We start from the raw sequence: 17,399 nt of genomic DNA, 5'->3' as shown, positions 1-17,399 counted from the left end.
GACATCGCCCTCCAGACCTGCATGTGGCTATCACCTCCCAAACCTTCCATATCTAATGCAACGACATCTTCCAGTTGTTCCCTCCAGTCATCCCATAGCTACCACTAACCGTCTTCTCGTCTTCAACCTTCTTCGCCTCCTCCTTCTCCTCCTTAACCTTCCCGAGCTCACCAGCAACCTTCTCCACGGCAGCCTTCAGCGCCCTCACATCCGCGCCCCTGATCTCCTCGGTTTTCTTCCCGTCCTTGAAGACCATGAACGTCGGCATAGCTGTGACACCATATTGCCCTGCGATCTCTCTCTGCTCATCCACATTGACTTTTACGAATGCAAATTTCCCTGGTGAGGTGTGTGCTGTGGAGAGTTGGTTGTAGATGGGCGCGATTTGCTTGCAAGGTGGACACCATGTTGCGTAGAAGTCGGCGATGAGATAGGTGTGGCCGTTCAAAAGAGTGCGGAAGTGTAGAGGTGCTGAGATCTCTGTTGGCATGGTTGATCTTGGGGTATTTGTTGAAGCGGCGTGCTGAGAAGATGTGTCAAGTGATTTGAGTGTGGTGTCTTAGGTACTGAAGGACTGTTGAAAGGCGGTTGTAGTGTATTGAAGCTGTCGTAAAATCCAGGCTGCACTTTTGTATTTGTTCGATTACGATGGCGCGACCTTGTGGAATGTTCTTTCCAATCAATGCGCCATACCACGAATGGTCTGGCCAATCAGCATTTGTCATCAGCTTCACGATCACGTGTCGGTGCGCTTGCCGCATCTGGTAGTCGGTGATGGCAGTTCTGTGCGGGGGAGGCTATATATGCTGCGCAATGCGCACACGGAACCTTTGAGCGGAGTCATCAGTCATGCAGATGGGAGGGCCTGTGCTCAACTGATGGATGGTCTTGCGGAGGTAGATTCGACCGTGCAATGATATACATGCTGAGTGGTAGCAACCTTGAATTCCAGAAAGTCCACAACGCCTCGCTATGCCATCATGAGCAGTTGAACCCAGCTGCTTGTCAAGAATTGAATGACCCTTCAAAGCTCAGCCCCCACCCCTGCCCAGTATCTCCTCCCTTTCCAACACCTCGGGCTTGAACTTGATCAAAAAGACCGTCTTTCCCGGCCACAAACCCTTGCCCTCCTCGTCGCCTACACTATGCGCTGTCACGCCTTCGGTCGGAAACCCCGCACCATCGCAAACACCCTCAATTATGCCCGCAACAAAGGCCGCGCAGTTCAAACTCGACAGTTCTTTAGGCAGACTTATGTATTGGTTGACCATGGGGTCGTTGTCGAAGAGCATGTACTGTCCTGGATCGGTGCCGGACTTTTCTAATGCATCCGCGGGTCGACCGAATAGGTAGCGGTATAGCTGTTGTGCGATGAACTGGAGGAGAGGCAGGATACGAGTGGGCCGAATGCTCGCGAGGGGGTTGGCGGTTCGGGAGAGGAGAAGGTCGAGTAAACGGAGGCCAATGGGGTAGCCTTGTGTGTTCAGTCTACATGGTGTCAGAACACGTTCAGCTGGAAACCCAATGCGGTATGTCGCAGTGCACATGTGAAGTTCCGCAGCTGCATGCATCTAGCATACCTCTGTTCCAAGTCCCCCACATCCTTCGCGCCCTTCTGCGCATACGCAATCATCTCAATGAAGAGGTACGCAAACGCGGCTCTACTAAGCTCCGCATTCTTACTCCGGTTCAGATTCCTGTCATATATGCTCTTTTTATTCGACGGGTACCGCAGCCCAGGCCCTTGGCTTGGGGTGCCGCTCATTGCGATATGCTGCCCTTGTGGTTGCGATTGTGTGCCGGGTTGCGGGCGGATCGTGGCTGCAGAGGAGGATGTCGATGGCTTTTGCGCAGTGTCTACGGACCGCGAGAGAGACGACTGGCGCGAGGGGTAGTACGAGTGGTGTAGGGGCAGGATGTTGGACATGGTCGCTATTGAACCCTGGCGGTGTTGTTTGGCGGAGTGATGTGGGTCGGAGGGTCGTGCGTCGTGCGTCAGACTTGCCGCGGGTCGAGGATGCTAGGGATCATCTTCGGTGCTTAGCTAACACACGACTTTCACAATACAACAATTTCCGGGATTTTCAACCACTTCTACCCGGCGTGTTTGGAAGCGTCCTTTGCTGGCTACCCTAGAATGTGGTCCTCAGCGCCTGCATCTATGAGATTGCCATCGATGCAACCAATCCTCGGCACCGTGCCGCATCATTCATTGGTTCGGGGGAGGAAGAGGAAGAGTGATAACGTGGTGCAGCAATCAAACGGGGGTACCGCAGTCTACATTAGTATAGGGACAAGAGTTTAGCCGGTCTGACGGTGATGTAGATTCCCAGGTAGTCTCTAGTATTCACTATAGGGTGGTGTGCTCTTCGATGCTACGTATTAACATGGAGCGGAGAGGTATAAAGCCACCATCCCCAACATCTACATCTCTCCGTTGTGTCGCGCTTCAGCATGACGACAAACCGCCTGGACAGCGCGCTTAGAACGCCAACCATCGTGCTCAGCCGCAGTCTCCATGTAACCATCAGGCATCTCAACCATATCTCCATACAGCTTCTCGAGCTTCTTCTTCTCGTCATCCACACCTTCCGAGCCGACTACTTTGCATACCTCAATGGTAGATGCCTTCTTCCAGTCCTTGTACCACTCTTTGAACCTTTCGGTGAGATTCATCTGGTGCGACTCAAGAACCCTCATCATCGGCTGCACATCGGTGCGACGGATATCGAACTGAATCGGGATGATGGCAGTGGTGTTGTTCGGGTCCGCAGCAACATCGCGCATGTGAGGTGCACCAGACTGCTCGACCTCAAGCTCCGCACGCAGGTCACCGTTGAGCTTTCCCTGTTGCTGTAGTGCAGCCAAAGCATCACCGCGTTCTTTCTTCATCCTGCGTTCGGATGCGAGGTGGCGCTGCTTATCACCCTGAGCGTCTTTGGCCTTCTCTTCCTCCTTCCCCACCATGTCCTTAGCAATCTTGACCTTCTTGTTGGCACCCTTTAGCTTCCGCGTCTTTCCATCGTTCTGATTGCCCAGATTGACATTTTCGTACTCGATGGTCTTTAGTGTGTCCTTCAGCTGCGTGTTTTCGGATTGCAGACGCGTGACCTCGCTTTCGAGGCGGTTGAGACGGCGTACGGTGTCAGTCGGAAGATCAGACCCAGCAGCGGTCTTGGCAGTCCTTCGATCTAGATCGTCGATGGTCTTGCCTCGTTTCTCAGCCTGCCCTTTCCAGTATTCGCATTGCTGACTCAAGGTTGCGATGGTAGTTCTCAGACGGGCCTCTTCACCGTCTTTCGCTTCCTGCTCTTCATCGACTACGTTCTCGTGCCATAGGCCACCGACGGGCTCTACAGTAGACGCTTTGGACACTGACAGACTAAGCGACAATTTCCCAGAACGCAAGTCATCAGGGTCGTGGAAGAGTGCGTCCAGATTGAAGCTCATCTGTTGTGGGTTAGTATGAGCGCAGGCTTAGCTGTTCTTCAACCTACCTTGAACTGTACTTAGGTCGCTACACTGTCTCGACGCGAAGAAAGCGACGATTCGAGGTTGCACCGTATTCGTCACGCCAAGCATTTGGACCCTGGTGAAGTGAGATCCAAACGAGACGAAACGGGAAGGCGCGTCGATCACCGCTGCACGGTGAAGCATCCTCTGGCATTGGATCACTCATCTCTCAATCGCTCGATAACAGCTGCCAGTTCTCTCACTCGGAACGGCTTCGGAACCGCGTCATCCATTCCAGTCTCTCTCGCGCGCTTCAGTTGCTCGGGTCTTGCATTCGCGGTGACAGCGATGATATGAAGGTGCTTATCGATTGACCCGTCTTCCTGCGCGGCGCGAATCATACTTGCGCACTCAAGCCCATTGACAATGGGCATTTCAATGTCCATGAGGATGACGTCGATACGTGGCTCGTTGACACGTGGTTGCGATGAAGTCGAGCCTTTCCAGTGTTGCGTGGTCTGAATGAAGTCGAAAGCTTCCTGCCCGTTATCGGCTGTGTAAACGATATACCCCTGGAGTTGTAGTTGTTTCTTGAGCACCCGTTGGTTGACCATGTTGTCCTCCACAAGCAGGATGCTAGACTGGACTGTTGGCGGTGCATCCGCAGCGGTGCCCATAGCGTGAGGCAGCAACGAGGTCGATCCTTCGGATGTGATCGACTTTTCAGAGCTCCTGGTAGATAGAGACGGCCTTGGTGGTAGAGCCCTCGATGCTTTAGTGTAGAAAGCAAACGTAGATCCGATATGTTGCTGAGACTGGAAGCCAATCTCGCCACCCATCAAGGCCACCAGTTTCTTGCTGATGGATAAACCCAGTCCGGAACCACCGTATTTACTGTATGTCTTTGGCATAGTCTGAGTGAACTGGCTGAAGACGCGCGCTTTGGTCGCTTCATCCATTCCGCACCCTGTGTCTTCCACTTTGAACCACAAAAAAATGGACCCTTCCTCTTGTTCGGATTGGTCTATTGATCCAGTCTTTTGCACTGCTTTGACGAGACCGTCGAAGATAGCAGTAGGTGGCCATGACGCTACTCCAATACGAACGGTAACAGCTCTTTCGTCGGATCTATCTTTGGTGAATTTGATCGCATTGGCGACCATGTTGAATAACACCTGTGTCACTCTACCCGGATCAGCATCGATCCAGTCAACGCCGAGTTCGGTCAATGAAGGATCGGCTACAGCTACAAGCTGGACACCAGCTTGCTCAGCCTCGGTCTTGAAAGTATTCTCGACCTGACCCAAGAAGCTCTTGACTTGGAACACCGTTGGACAGATCTCAAGCAAATTCGAGTCCAGTTTGGAGAGCGAAAGAATATCGTCTATGATGCGTTTCTGATGCATAGTGCATGCCATGATCGTGTCGACAGCATCGCCCATGCTGCTGTTGAGATTGCGTAAGTCGTCGGCGGTGCGGGAGCTGTCGTTGTCGGGTGTACCCCGGTTCTCGCACTGGTTAAGAAGAAGCTTCACTTCGGAGAGCGAGTGAGCTATTGAATCCGCGCAATGCATGACAGCACTAAGGGGGTTCCGAATCTACGGCATGTTAGGCTATGCAACAACCTGTATGGCTCCCAAAGCGTACTTCATGGCTCACCATATCAACGAAGCTTCACCCTGTTAGTAAATTAAAGCATACCATGTGTACGTGGAGACTCACTTCTCTTGTTGCCTTTTGGCTTCTACGGCTTGTTGCAGCCGCGATTCGCTAAGATGAAGCTGCTCCAAAGCTGCTACGCGCGCAAGCTCTTGTTGTTTCAGAGCTTCTTCCTTGGTGGAAACATCCTCTTCTCTAGCAATGCGTTCTTTGCGGATCCTCTCAGTACGGCTCCTAGCTTCAGCATTTGCCATCGAAATCACCTCGTGGGAGAAGTCACGATGGAGCGTCTTGATCCATGCTTGATAGGCGCGATCGTAAGGTGTACGAGGTGCCAGACCGACGATTAAGGCAGCATGAACATTGGCAGTGCGGTTCGAAACACTTGGCAAGATGACAGCCTGATGGCACACATCGCCATAGCATCGACTCGTAGAAGCCTCACACATTTCCTGGGGGAGTGTACCGTTCTCAGCCTGGAGGAGTACCGGTGTACGAGTATTGACACTCCTGTAAAAGGCGTCAACCCATCCTTGATCCATGATTGGCTCGAGCGTTGGAGGAGGCGTGGTCGGGAAGGAGCCAACAGTACCAGAGAGAACGAAGGTTGGTGACCGAGCCTGTTCCTCAGAAGAAGCGGTCTCTTTGTCTTGTTCTTCAGTCGTCTCTACGCGGTACAACGCGGCAAATGATATGTCTCCGTCTCCATTGGATATGCCTTTCAAGATCGAGGGCCACAGCGTATCCAGATCCAAGGCAGTCTCGCAGGAACTGCGAAATTCGTCCAAAGAATGCTCACGACGAGACTCCAGCATATCTCGCGTGACGTTGTAGGTTGTGGCATGGGATCCGCCCAGGGACGGCGGTAGACCCGTTGTTGTAATGGACAAGAACACTTCCTCGAGCCGTCCATTTCTGGAGAAAAAGAAGGGTATTTTTTGCCCGCCATTAAGACCCGACTTTACTCTTAGGCACTCGCCAAGTCCATCGACCAAGGGCAGTTGCTGTACCAAAGCTGTGTTTAGGCTTATAGGTCGTCCTTGGTACTGCGGATGATGGTCGTACAGCAGTCGGCCGTACGCTGTGTTGTAAAGGACGGTCGAATCGGAGCCAAGTAGGAAAAGCTGCGGTTGAGGGGAGATCATGGCGATGTGAATGAGCAACAACAGCTCGCGAGGCCACGATGAAATGAGTCCGACGGCGGTTTTGGCCCAGTCCAAGTCCCGAATGTATTGCAAATCGGCATCAATGGTTGGATCGCCAGTCGAGTTCGTGAGAAAAGAGAGGTGAGACTGCTCAAGCTCTACCGCCATAACAATGCCGATAGCGTGACGACCCAAGAGAGAGATGTTATGGTACGGAGTTGCGGGCTGCTGCGCCAGTACAGATCCCAGCCACATTTCATTGTTGATTCCCGTCCCGGAGTAAACGGCTCCAGGAGTGGCAAGCCAGACGTCTGGTGGGAATCTAGACCGCGTAGGCCATGCAACTGCCCTGTCTAAGGTCTAGACCATCGAGCCCATGGACCCTTACACTGTTCGCTGGGACATGCCGCTCCATAGCAAAGCGGGACGCACAACTGATGAGCATGTAGCTGCAGGTGTGTTGCGAGTATGCAGGCGACGGCCTCGCATTGCCATATAGATGCTGCCCCGGAGCGCCGACACTGAACGCAGCGAGCTGAGCACCATCATGAAAACCTTCCGCAGCAACTGCCGGGTGCATCGATGCGAAAGGCGCATTTAAGTAGCCAGCGAAAACAGAGTCTAGCATAGATGAGGGATGTATGTGGTGCATTCTGACATGCATTGCTCGCTTGTCAAGCTTCAATCAAACTTCGATGTGGCCAGATCTCTGTTCGAGATATAGCCTAGCCGAACGTGGCTAGCACATGCATCCCATCTGCCCAGGTGCGCTCGGGACTATCTTGCCGCCCGTTGTTTTTCAGCCACAACTGCCCAGGGGCCCTCTCTTTGCATTTCGGCAGACGCGACAGGTTGTTCCAGCCAAGCGTCGTTCAAAAGGAGTTTCAAAAGCCATCTGCCTGGCTTCCGACTGGATTTGCGCCAGTGGTGGCTTCGATAGCTGCCGGAACTCCGCACATGGGCAGAAGCCTAAGCACACCTAGATTAGCGCGACCGCTGGTTTCTTCACACTACGGATTGTGCCTTGGAGAGAGATTTCATTCGTCCAATAGCGGGATAGACCCTAAGATCGAAAGTTGAACCTCCGCTTCGCTTGACCATCTCAGCGAAGAAGATCTCGAATACGGAGCCCAAAAGGTTCGCAGTGTGAGAGGAAGCGCTACCCAGAAGACGCCTGCGAAACTGCACAACGAAAACCTTTCGGAAAACCTCAGGCGCGTAACCCAAAATCATTTATGGGTTTTAGCTACGAATGGGCTGATGTATCACGGCCTCGCTGGACGCCGGTCGTCCTTTGGTAAATCGTTGGACGCAAGAAGCACACAGGCAGCGACTCATGGACTCACGTTTGGCAGATCCGGCTACTCCACCACTGTGTTCAAGTCACTTCCACCCTGCCTGGTCTGTCGCCTGATCACACGTACCGTTATTACATCCAGAATTATATGTAGCCGTAGCGCCTAGTCACGCAGCGTGAGTGAAGTCACGACCTCGGGATGGATGGGGTCGACGGACGGCACGTGCGGGTCGATGCCTGTTTTGGCGAGAACCCCTGTAGTTCGCACCGCCTACACTGCGACTTCTTCTCTGTCTTTCGCGCTCGAGCCTGGAGATGGCGTTCTGATGCTGGAGGCCTATTGCCTCGACGTCGTATGCCGCTCGTGCTCAGACGGAAGCGCGCCATATAGCGACCCTTATCTTCGCATGGTGGTTGATATCTTTGACGAGCGTGGTATCTGCGTCGGTACAGGCTACCACGATCGCATCCCAGAAAGCTGCATTACCCAATGTATGGCTGTGATTATGTCGCAGAGAGTGGACACAACCTGCAGCAGCACTCCCATTACTTACTTCCTGCTGGTCGTTGAGTCGCACCGCTTTGCGGAGACCTGCTACGAGCGAATAGGCATCGGGCAGACAGCCGATAAGACTTACGGACATGTACTGGACACGTCAAACATCAAACCTGAGCAGAAGAGAAAGGTTATACTCGTCTAAATACACATTCCCAGCATGTCTTTATTTCCTCGTCCTTCCTGATGCTTGCAAAAGCTTTCATTCCACGCCTTCATTTGAGTCCATACCGCGTATACTCTTTCTCTCACCAACAACCCACCGATCAAACAACATACCTTCAATCTTCGGCCCAGGGTGAACATCTAACATCTCGTAAAACATCTCAAACCTTCTTGGTCTCTCCTCTTTCTCTAGTCTTTCAAGCAGAGCAAAGTCCCTCGGGTGGGGAGTCATCCTGTACGCATTCTCGCGTATACGGTACCTTAGTACCACTTCTCTGAGATCTGCGAAACCCCCAAGCGAGGCATACAGGCCCTCACAGTGATCGAAACTGCCAACGCCGCTGAACCAAGACGAAGAGAATGTATCATCGATAACGATATTTCGGATCCGAGCGAGGCGTTGCGGAAGGACTGTCGACGTGAAAATAGACAGCCTCTTGGCATTGTCGAATTTGAACGTGTTATCAGAGTAGAGCACCGGAATGGCCTCGCGGTACCTGTACCTTTTGTAAATCTTCTTTTCAACGAGACTGCCCGAAAGCGAGGAAGAAACAGACATTTTCTTGCAAGTTCTCAGCATCTCCACGTTGCAGCCCGACACCGCCTTTATCCTCCAAAGATTCCAAGGTTCCTCGCGATTAAACCTCAACCCTACTTCCTCCTGCTCAGAAAGCACAATCGCATAGATCTGCAGTCTCAACTCCGCAGGCAACTTGGTAAAGAACAAACTTTGCGATTGATATTCCGCATGCTTCCTCCATACCCCCCGGGTCCTGTCAACGGAAACACTGCGCTTTCTCTTCTCCAAAGCACGCACGCGTCTCCGATGTTCGATTTTAGCCAAGGCGTCATATCGCCTTTGCTGTGCTGTAGATGGACGGCCGGGGGGACGTTTAACACAGGTGTGGGGTTCGATGGATCTGAGCCAATAACACAGACCACAGAGAGGGCAAGTGACGAGTTTGCAGCAGAGGCGCAGGATGGAACTGGTGTGCCATGTGTATATTATGGCATCTTTGATGGGCTCAAGAATTGGCATCGTGTTGTCTGAATGTTGTGTATGTTGAGATCGGGGGTTGTTGGCTGAAGATATGTGTTGTGGGTGGCCTTGTTTGATCTTGCGAAGGAGGCGGCGCAGTTGGTGGGGCCCGTCCCCTGTCGTGACTTCGTCAGGCTCCCATATCCTTGACGGTGAACACACAGCCTATCTTCCTCCAGATCGTGCTTGGCATATGCTCAATCTTTGCCTGGTCACTAGTGGTGCTATTCGGGGGAAGTGGTGTCATCTGGTATATACATAGCTCTAGCCAGGCATGTTGGGTGAACCCGACAGCTACCGTGAAGGTATTCGCAGTATCGCAGATCTCAAGTGCACCACCGCAACTCGCAGCGATTACCTCCACGGCAAACTATCAAAGCATGCAGCACGTTTATCACATCACCGTAGACTACACCTCTCGCCAACTTCCCACCTCGTCCAGCCCTCCAGACACCACGTCCTACGATCGTATTCCCGTTCCCGGAACCTCTCTAGCCCCTCCATTGATCCAACAATCTCATACCAAACCTCCACGCCACCCATATCATTCCTTCGTCCCATCTCGTCCAATAACGCAAGCTCGCTTTGTAGCCAATACGGATCGCCACCGGCAGATAAGACCTCGTAGCTCATGACCAGAACCTTCAGCCTCGTCAAAGAAGTGATGATTGTGAAGAAGTCGTCGTATGTATAGTTACGGCGATATCGTTCCTCCTCGGTCTCATAATCGGTTGGGCCGTCAACCGTCATTGTGCTTTGGGCGATGGTTATGTGCGTGAGGTTGGCTAAACGCGGTGGTGGAATGGAGCGGGTGAACATGACGAAGCCACGGTAGGTTTTGAAGCTGAAAGTATTGCCTGAGTAGAGTACGCCAATGGCTTCGCGGTAACTGGTGGGAAAAAACTCAGCGGGTGTAGATGTAAGTGTGGGGGTATACTAACATTCTTTTACAGGCACGCAATATGCTTACTGAGCATCCAAGTTCAGCCTTGAACTCGAACACTTCCTTCCTGCCATTAGTGTCTGCCTTTGCCTCTGAATCCACAACAATCATATTCCGTTCGCACAGAACCAACTCATAGATCATCACTCTCAACTCTGCTGGTAATCTACCAAAGAGATTGCTCTGCAATTGCTCCACGGTTTTCTTCCGTCTCGTAAACAGCATCTTGGTGTGCTTCCCGTCCACAGATACACTTCGCTTTCGGTTTGCCACGGCCCGCTCTCGCCGCGCCTGCTTTACCTCGCTCATGACCCGGACGCGCTCTTCTTGTTTTCTTCTCCGATTCCGCCCAGTGCAGTCGCGAAGCCCGGCTGAGCGAGTGCAGTAACAATAGCCCAGACATGGGCATGTGAAGCGCTTTACCCAGCGACGCAGGCGGGCGCTGTCGTTCCAAGCGTATAGGACAGATTCATGGATATAAGTGAACGGTCGCATCTCTAGCCTAACAGAATTTTGTGATGATGAGTTAAGAATATTGTTCTTTTGAATGACCTTGCAGAATGAAATGTTGACGGGCGCTGGTGAGGCTGAGCATCGGGTGGCTATGCGGGGCCCTACAATAGGCAACAACTTTGTACCATGCCGTTTCGAAAGGATGACAAAAGTAAGCGACCTAGAAGTCTGCGTCGCTTGAGAACTTTGTAGAGACCTGTTTCAATACTCATGTAGTCTGCAATCATCTGTCTAGGTTGTTGCTTGTGTACGGTAAAACGTAGATTAGTACAGACGTGAAGCACGCCTGATGTTTGCTTTCGCGAAGAATGCTTACAATCACGTTCGTGTGCGCAGCTGCTTTGTTAGGCCAATATATACGATCTATCTCCTATATATCCTAACAACCGCTCTCCCCTTACGTGATTCCAACCCACACAATTGCTCACAACTATGCAAGCAAGTAATCCTAGGATTATTACTTGGGTGAGTGACCGCAAGCGATTAGCGATGAAATCGCTTTTGCAAAAAAGAGCGAGATGTCTATTATTTTGGATATTTTGAAGTTCGTCACGTGACTCGAACCTGCTTACATAAAAAGGTGATTTTCAGATTCGGCCAATAAGAGCAGAGCTTTAATCCTCTAATAGAAAGGTGTGCTTTGCTCTTATTTTATGCTATTACGTGTCTAAAGTAAGCCTTAGGCTTTAGTATTTCTTAACTATAAAAACTTAGAAAAATCTTAACTTAATAACTAAAGTTTACTATTATAGTTATATACTACTAATACTTAAAAAAGATAAAATTATAAAATCTTTATACTTATATATTAATTTTTTTATACTTATTTTTATTTACGTACTCTAAAATAGTAACTATTTTTACTTTTACTTTTTAATAAGTAAGCTTAATATTATAAGTATACTTTAGTTACTTAATATATACTATTTAGCTTATTAGTAACTTCTATATTAAGTAGAAGTTTACTAACTTTATTATACTTTTTATAGCTATTTATAATTACTTTAATATAAATAACTTATAAGTAACTATTTACTTTATAGTAATAGCTAATTTTATTTATAGTAATATAAGTTTTAGTACTAATATTAAATTTTTTATATAAAGTAAATATAATACTTTTAAATAACTTTATAAAAGAGTTTTTATTTAAACTACTACTACTAGTAATAATAACTTTTTTATTAATATTAAAAGCTAAAGCTAAAAAAAGTTTAAAATATAAGTAAGATATATTTTATTTAAAGTTTAAAGATAATAAAAAAAATTAGATTAGTAGACTAGTAATTAATAAGCCTATAGGCATGCCCTAATGTCTTCCGTAGCGTAACATTAGGCTTGTCTTATGCTACTACAAAACTGATTGGTAAGCATTCTTCCGCTCAAATACTACGCTCGTTCCTCGCTCGTATTTTCGCTGCGAAAGCAATGAGGAGAGGGAATGAACGCGCGACACTCTGCGCGATCAAGCGCGATTGCGCATACAAGGTGTAGCCAAATTACACTATCCGGAAAGCTCTGCAGGCCGATGGGATACGAGGAAACTGATAATGTGCATACTGAGCATTTAGAGCTGTCTGGAGTTTCTACGAAAGGTCTGAAGCTGTTGTTCCACGAACGGAAGGAGCACAAGAGCCAAGTCGGATCAACAAAGCAAGAGCCCAGCATCCGGGTTACCAAAGTTAGTCATTCCACAATTTCCCCGCCCCCGCAAACCTAGCCTCGCACCAACTCCACCGAACCCATTCGCATGGCACCACTGGCAGCCGGGTATACGGGACTCACGGAGACACCTCCTGATATCGTGACTATGCCAGCCCCGCTCCCGATGATACCCAAGCGTGCAAGCGGACGCGGCCCTCTTGTGCGAGCCGCGTCGCCTCACGATGCCCGCAATCCGGGCTTGGTCATTCGTCCAGAACCCGCGACATACATAGATATGTAGGGCGGCACGGCGGCAACAGTGGGTACCCTCTTCTAGATCACATGTACACCTGGGGGCTGTGCGCATACGTTCCGAGAAGCGGAACCGAGGTCGCTCCTTTTTTAGAGTTGGCAAGAAGCGGAGGTGCAGATCGTGTCATGTCATCTGCTATTGAAAGCGCATTCGTAAATACGGTCGTTGATCGAGAGGAATCTGAGTTATGGGACTACCGAACTGGGGTGATCAAGACCGGGCTTCTACATTCACCATGCGCGCAGCAAGATACTACGGGAAAGAGGACATCAGGATTGAGGATGTGGATGAGCAGAAGTGCGGGGCGGGACAAGTCAGGGTATGTGTTTGGTTCTTTAGAAGCGGCTTGCGCGATGACTGACAGTGAGTAGGTCGCACCGGCCTTCGTAGGCATCTGTGGTACAGATCTCCATGAATACCTCGGAGGGCCCAACTTCGCGCCGACGACACCGCACCCGTGTACGAACGAAACGATCCCTATTACATTGGGGCATGAGTTCTCAGGGACTGTGACTGAAGTGGGCTCGGATAACTCGAGCTTTACGGTGGGCCAGAATGTCGTTGTTCAGCCGACGATATATTGTGGGAAATGCGAGGCGTGCAAGGCGGGCTCAGAAAACGTATGCGAAAACGGTGGCTTCATCGGGCTCTCGGGAGGAGGTGGTGGTTTGAGCGATTCAGTCGTTGTGCCTGAAGGCGCAGTATTGAACTTGCCCACCAACGTGCCGCTCGACGTCGGCGCGCTGGTGGAGCCACTGGCTGTTGCGTGGCATGCTATCTCAGCTGCTCCACTGACACCCGATTCCGTCGTCATGGTCCTAGGCGGTGGACCGATCGGGCTGGCAATCGTCCAATGTCTCAAGGCACTGGGCACGAAGAAGATCATCGTGAGCGAGGTGTCGGGCGCGCGGCAGCGCTTCGCGAGAGAATTCGGCGCGCACCATGTTCTCTGCCCCAAGACATATGATGTTGCGAAGATGAGCAAGGCTCTGAGTGGGAAGGATGGACCGGATGTGGTTTTCGACTGCGCTGGCGTTCCCGCAAGTCTCACAACGGCTTGCACGGCGGTGCGCGCTCGAGGCACGGTCGTCAACGTCGCGATCTGGGAGAAGGAGGTTCCGTTCAACCCGAACATGCTCGTGTTCCGGGAGGCGCAGTACACAGCCGTTTTGGGCTACCAAAGAAAGGACCTCGAGGCCGTCATCGAACATCTAGCTGCTGGTAAGTTGTGCGGTGTGCGAAACCTTACTTCCTTCAGATGCTGATTTGTCTTTAGGCACTCTAAAACCCATGAAGATGATTACCAGCAAGATTAGTCTGGAGGATCTGGTAGAAGGCGGGATCAAAGCCCTGATCAACGACAAGGAGAACCATGTCAAGATTCTAGTGGAAGTTGGAGGTATGAGTCGCGTGGATTCTGCCATACACTGAAGTTGTCGTGTTCATATAGATCGAAGATATCCAGTAATGCTATGAGTGTGTTATGGTTGTAAAGCTTGAGTGGTGTTTTGCAATTGGCGTATCGAAGCGTGACCATTTGGGTTCGCAGCTCCACCTCGGTCCTGGGCAGCTTGCAGGGTCCAGCATGCCGTCACTTCCGCAAAAGTAATCTACGCGTCTGGTGAACACCAAACACCCCACTACCTCTATCATGACTTTGGTAGACGCATTAGTTCATGCCTTCATAACCGCCCACATATCTCGATCACCATGCTAACGACAATGTCTTCGCTAACCCTAGACTCAATGGCTTGTTGCCAAGCGCCGTATACGGTGCGGCTGATGCCCATCTGCGGTAACGAGCTTTGTGCGCTGCAGTGTGGTGCCTCTGTAACGACAAGAGAGCGTCTTATGCTCGCTCTAGAGTTCACTGATATCACGATATAGGCCATGTCGCAGTACAACTCGATGCCGTCCCCAGGGGTCTACGTTCCCCCATCCCAAGGCTCTCCAGCGCAATCGCAAGGCGCCCAGCAGCCCTCGAGCTATCAGCCCAATGCCACGAACTATGGAGCACAATATCAGTCTCAGAAGGGAGGAGGCACGTTTGGCCAGATGATGAATCAGCGGCTTGAGCAGGCGGTGACAACAGGAAAGCCAATGTTGAACAAGCTGGGCAAGACTATAAGCTCAAAGCTAGGGAACAAGCCTTCGGGAGGCCCACCGCAGCATCTGCAGAGCTATCAGAGTTACCAGACTCACTTTGGGCAACAGAGCCAGAATCAACCATACCAGCAACCTCAGGGTCAGGCTTTCAGTCCTCAGCCGCAACAGCAGCAATGGGCACCACCGCAGCAACAACCCCCACCTCAAGTGCAGAATGCCTACCCACCTTCGCAGCCGTCTCCGTATCAGCAACCCAGCTACTCTACACCCGCTTCCGGCCACTCGGGGCAGACCAACTACTTCCCACAGCAGACGACTCAAGCGCCCAATACACAGTCTCATACGCCGCAGTCGCCGCTCACTACCACGGGACATAATTCATGGCAATACGGTCAAGGCGGAGGGATAGCGGAGCATACACAGACACATGGATACAATGGGCAAAATCAGGCGCCGCCGGGTCAGCCTCAGGCGCCTGTCCCACAACCGACACAGGAATCTGGCCAGTATACCGGACAGCAGATGGGAGTAGTGGGAGGCTCGCATGTCGCTCAACATACACCACCACCCCACACTTCAAGTATGTCTCCGGGAATACCCGCCCAAGCCATGCAGCCACAATGGGAACAGGCTACCGGGCAGCAGTCGGGTTCCCCTACATATTCTACACAGCAGAACACCACTGCGGCAAGTCCACCACCTCATCCACAGCAACAGTGGAATAGCCCGTCTCCAGGTGGTGCATATGGCCAAGGACAGTCGCAGATGCCTGCGCACTCCGTCAGCCCTCCACCTACACCGCCAATGACTACGGCACCTCAAGTGCCGTCAAACAAGCCTGCACAGTCAAGTCAGTCGTCAACGCCTGCACCGCATCAGACACAATATGCTGCGCCACACGAGTTCATTGCAGAGCTTCCTGCAGATCTTGGAAATTTGACTATTGCAGAATCGAAGCCGAAGGAACAAGAAACATCGGTCTCAAGCTCGCAATATCAAGCTTTCCACCCTTCGCTATCTCCGACTGGATCGCCATCGCCTGGCTTTACCATTCCTCGGCGGTCGTTTAGTGTCAGCACGATTCCACTGGCTGATCCGTGGAGGTTTGCAGATGCGATCACTGAAGTTCCAACACGCGAGTTCTACATTCTGGCCGATTTGCTTTTCGACGCTCTGGACCGGAAGTTTGAGCCAAAGAACACGGGCCTTCTAGAAGCACCAAAGATGATCGGAAGCTGGGTGAAATTGACCGAAGACGCGTGTCGTGAGTGTCTGAATTGCCGACAGATGATGCAAGACTAATGTGAAGTTAGATCTTTTTTCCTACAGGTCCTATAGCGCTTTTGCAAAGCTGTGGAGTCTCGAGGGTGTCCCCCACATCATGGTGCCCTGCCAATCCAACCTGACACCAAACTGGAACTTTAATCAACATTCGCATGGGCAGGATGCAAAAGTAATCGCTGATGTGCCAACGCCGATGACAACATACACAACGTACATGCCGGCTCTGAACCGGGCGGGATGGTACAAATTCTTCTTTCTTGAGATGATGCACGCGCCAGAAGATATCGGTGATTTGATGGCACTGTGCGCAGACACATATAAGCCGGGGGTGCTGAACCACCCCGACCTCAACAAGCGGGACAAAACAGAAATGCCAGCACTGCAGGCCAGAGCTGCAGAAATCCAGACATTTGCGATCGGGCGCGTGTGTGAGGAGACGAAGGCTGCGATGGCAGTCGACCCCGATGTTCTTCCGGCGCACACGCACTCTACCGCACCTACCTCGGGACCCACGCAGACTGGGGCAGGTATGACGCCACAGGACATGACGGTGAGCATGCACAAGATGCAGGCAGAGCGGCAGTTGAATGGCATGGCAGCCTGGAAATGGTAGGTTTGCAGGCGCGAGGTTATGGGGAAGGCAGTTTCGTGTAGAATGGGCAAACACAATGCGATGACGGCAATGCCGTGTAACCGTAAACGCTGCGCTGGCCATGGTGCGACGGAATTGAATGCCGATGGCGATGTTTGCCCAGATCTTGTCCTCGAGTGCCCAGAGGGCTAGCAAATTAGTGGGCAGGCATTGACAGGCGCAAGTTCCAACGTCGGCGCGGGTACCTGCCTTGGTGCCGGTGGCGGTGTGGGTGTAGAAGGCGCTGTCGCACGCACACGATGCGCTTTCCTGTGTCTTCACCATGCCCTACGTGGACAGCCCTGAGGCTCGTATTGTTCCCCAGGAGTTCTACGGGCGTCATCCCTATAGGGTGCATGGTCGGCCATGTTTCATCTCGGCAAGCGGTTATGATCTCAACGATAAACATGCAATCTACGCATTGACGTCCACGCGTTGGGCCTTGCCCGATTGAGCGTCGATCTGCAGGTACACCTTGCTTGTTGCGCCTTGGGCCTTGCTTTGTGTGGAAGTCGCGCGAGGGTTGCACCAACAAATAATTCTGGCCGGCCTCGCGTCCAGCCTCTTATCTTGCACCCTCCCATCGCCGCTCTTCTGCTATTCTTCACGACTTTGACGCTGCAAGCCCATATCACGAGTATCTTCTATCCC

General features: G+C 51.5%; 8 protein-coding genes across 8 annotated transcripts; 2 read left to right on the top strand and 6 right to left on the bottom strand.

Annotated features, from left to right (window-relative positions):
- Positions 1-52: 52 nt before the first annotated feature.
- On the bottom strand, positions 53-490 carry J4E85_003594 (uncharacterized protein; the record flags this gene model as incomplete). The annotated part of the gene is made up of 1 exon (XM_051467861.1): positions 53-490. The coding sequence occupies one exon, from the start codon at positions 488-490 to the stop codon at positions 53-55; it is 438 nt and encodes a 145-aa protein (XP_051329020.1).
- A 541-nt stretch (positions 491-1,031) lies between these two features.
- Positions 1,032-1,927, bottom strand: J4E85_003593 (uncharacterized protein; the record flags this gene model as incomplete). The annotated part of the gene is made up of 2 exons (XM_051467860.1): positions 1,032-1,488; positions 1,581-1,927. The coding sequence occupies 2 exons, from the start codon at positions 1,925-1,927 to the stop codon at positions 1,032-1,034; spliced, it is 804 nt and encodes a 267-aa protein (XP_051329019.1).
- A 497-nt stretch (positions 1,928-2,424) lies between these two features.
- Positions 2,425-3,450, bottom strand: J4E85_003592 (uncharacterized protein; the record flags this gene model as incomplete). The annotated part of the gene is made up of 1 exon (XM_051467859.1): positions 2,425-3,450. The coding sequence occupies one exon, from the start codon at positions 3,448-3,450 to the stop codon at positions 2,425-2,427; it is 1,026 nt and encodes a 341-aa protein (XP_051329018.1).
- A 221-nt stretch (positions 3,451-3,671) lies between these two features.
- J4E85_003591 (uncharacterized protein) lies at positions 3,672-5,027 on the bottom strand (the record flags this gene model as incomplete). Its single annotated transcript, XM_051467858.1, has 1 exon — positions 3,672-5,027. The coding sequence occupies one exon, from the start codon at positions 5,025-5,027 to the stop codon at positions 3,672-3,674; it is 1,356 nt and encodes a 451-aa protein (XP_051329017.1).
- Positions 5,028-5,171: 144 nt separating this feature from the next.
- On the bottom strand, positions 5,172-6,425 carry J4E85_003590 (uncharacterized protein; the record flags this gene model as incomplete). Its single annotated transcript, XM_051467857.1, has 1 exon — positions 5,172-6,425. One exon carries the CDS (start codon positions 6,423-6,425, stop codon positions 5,172-5,174), a length of 1,254 nt encoding a protein of 417 aa, XP_051329016.1.
- Positions 6,426-9,713: 3,288 nt separating this feature from the next.
- On the bottom strand, positions 9,714-10,482 carry J4E85_003589 (uncharacterized protein; the record flags this gene model as incomplete). Its single annotated transcript, XM_051467856.1, has 2 exons — positions 9,714-10,217; positions 10,285-10,482. 2 exons carry the CDS (start codon positions 10,480-10,482, stop codon positions 9,714-9,716), a joined length of 702 nt encoding a protein of 233 aa, XP_051329015.1.
- A 2,480-nt stretch (positions 10,483-12,962) lies between these two features.
- On the top strand, positions 12,963-14,158 carry J4E85_003588 (uncharacterized protein; the record flags this gene model as incomplete). The annotated part of the gene is made up of 3 exons (XM_051467855.1): positions 12,963-13,046; positions 13,099-13,948; positions 13,986-14,158. 3 exons carry the CDS (start codon positions 12,963-12,965, stop codon positions 14,156-14,158), a joined length of 1,107 nt encoding a protein of 368 aa, XP_051329014.1.
- Positions 14,159-14,617: 459 nt separating this feature from the next.
- Positions 14,618-16,730, top strand: J4E85_003587 (uncharacterized protein; the record flags this gene model as incomplete). The annotated part of the gene is made up of 2 exons (XM_051467854.1): positions 14,618-16,101; positions 16,163-16,730. 2 exons carry the CDS (start codon positions 14,618-14,620, stop codon positions 16,728-16,730), a joined length of 2,052 nt encoding a protein of 683 aa, XP_051329013.1.
- Positions 16,731-17,399: the final 669 nt, after the last annotated feature.

Source organism: Alternaria conjuncta (assembly GCF_024043145.1).
Source record: "Alternaria conjuncta strain BMP 0040 chromosome Unknown scaffold_4, whole genome shotgun sequence".
Taxonomy (NCBI): domain Eukaryota; kingdom Fungi; phylum Ascomycota; class Dothideomycetes; order Pleosporales; family Pleosporaceae; genus Alternaria; species Alternaria conjuncta.
Note: the sequence above shows the minus strand (reverse complement) of the source record. Positions and strands in the feature narration are given on the sequence as shown.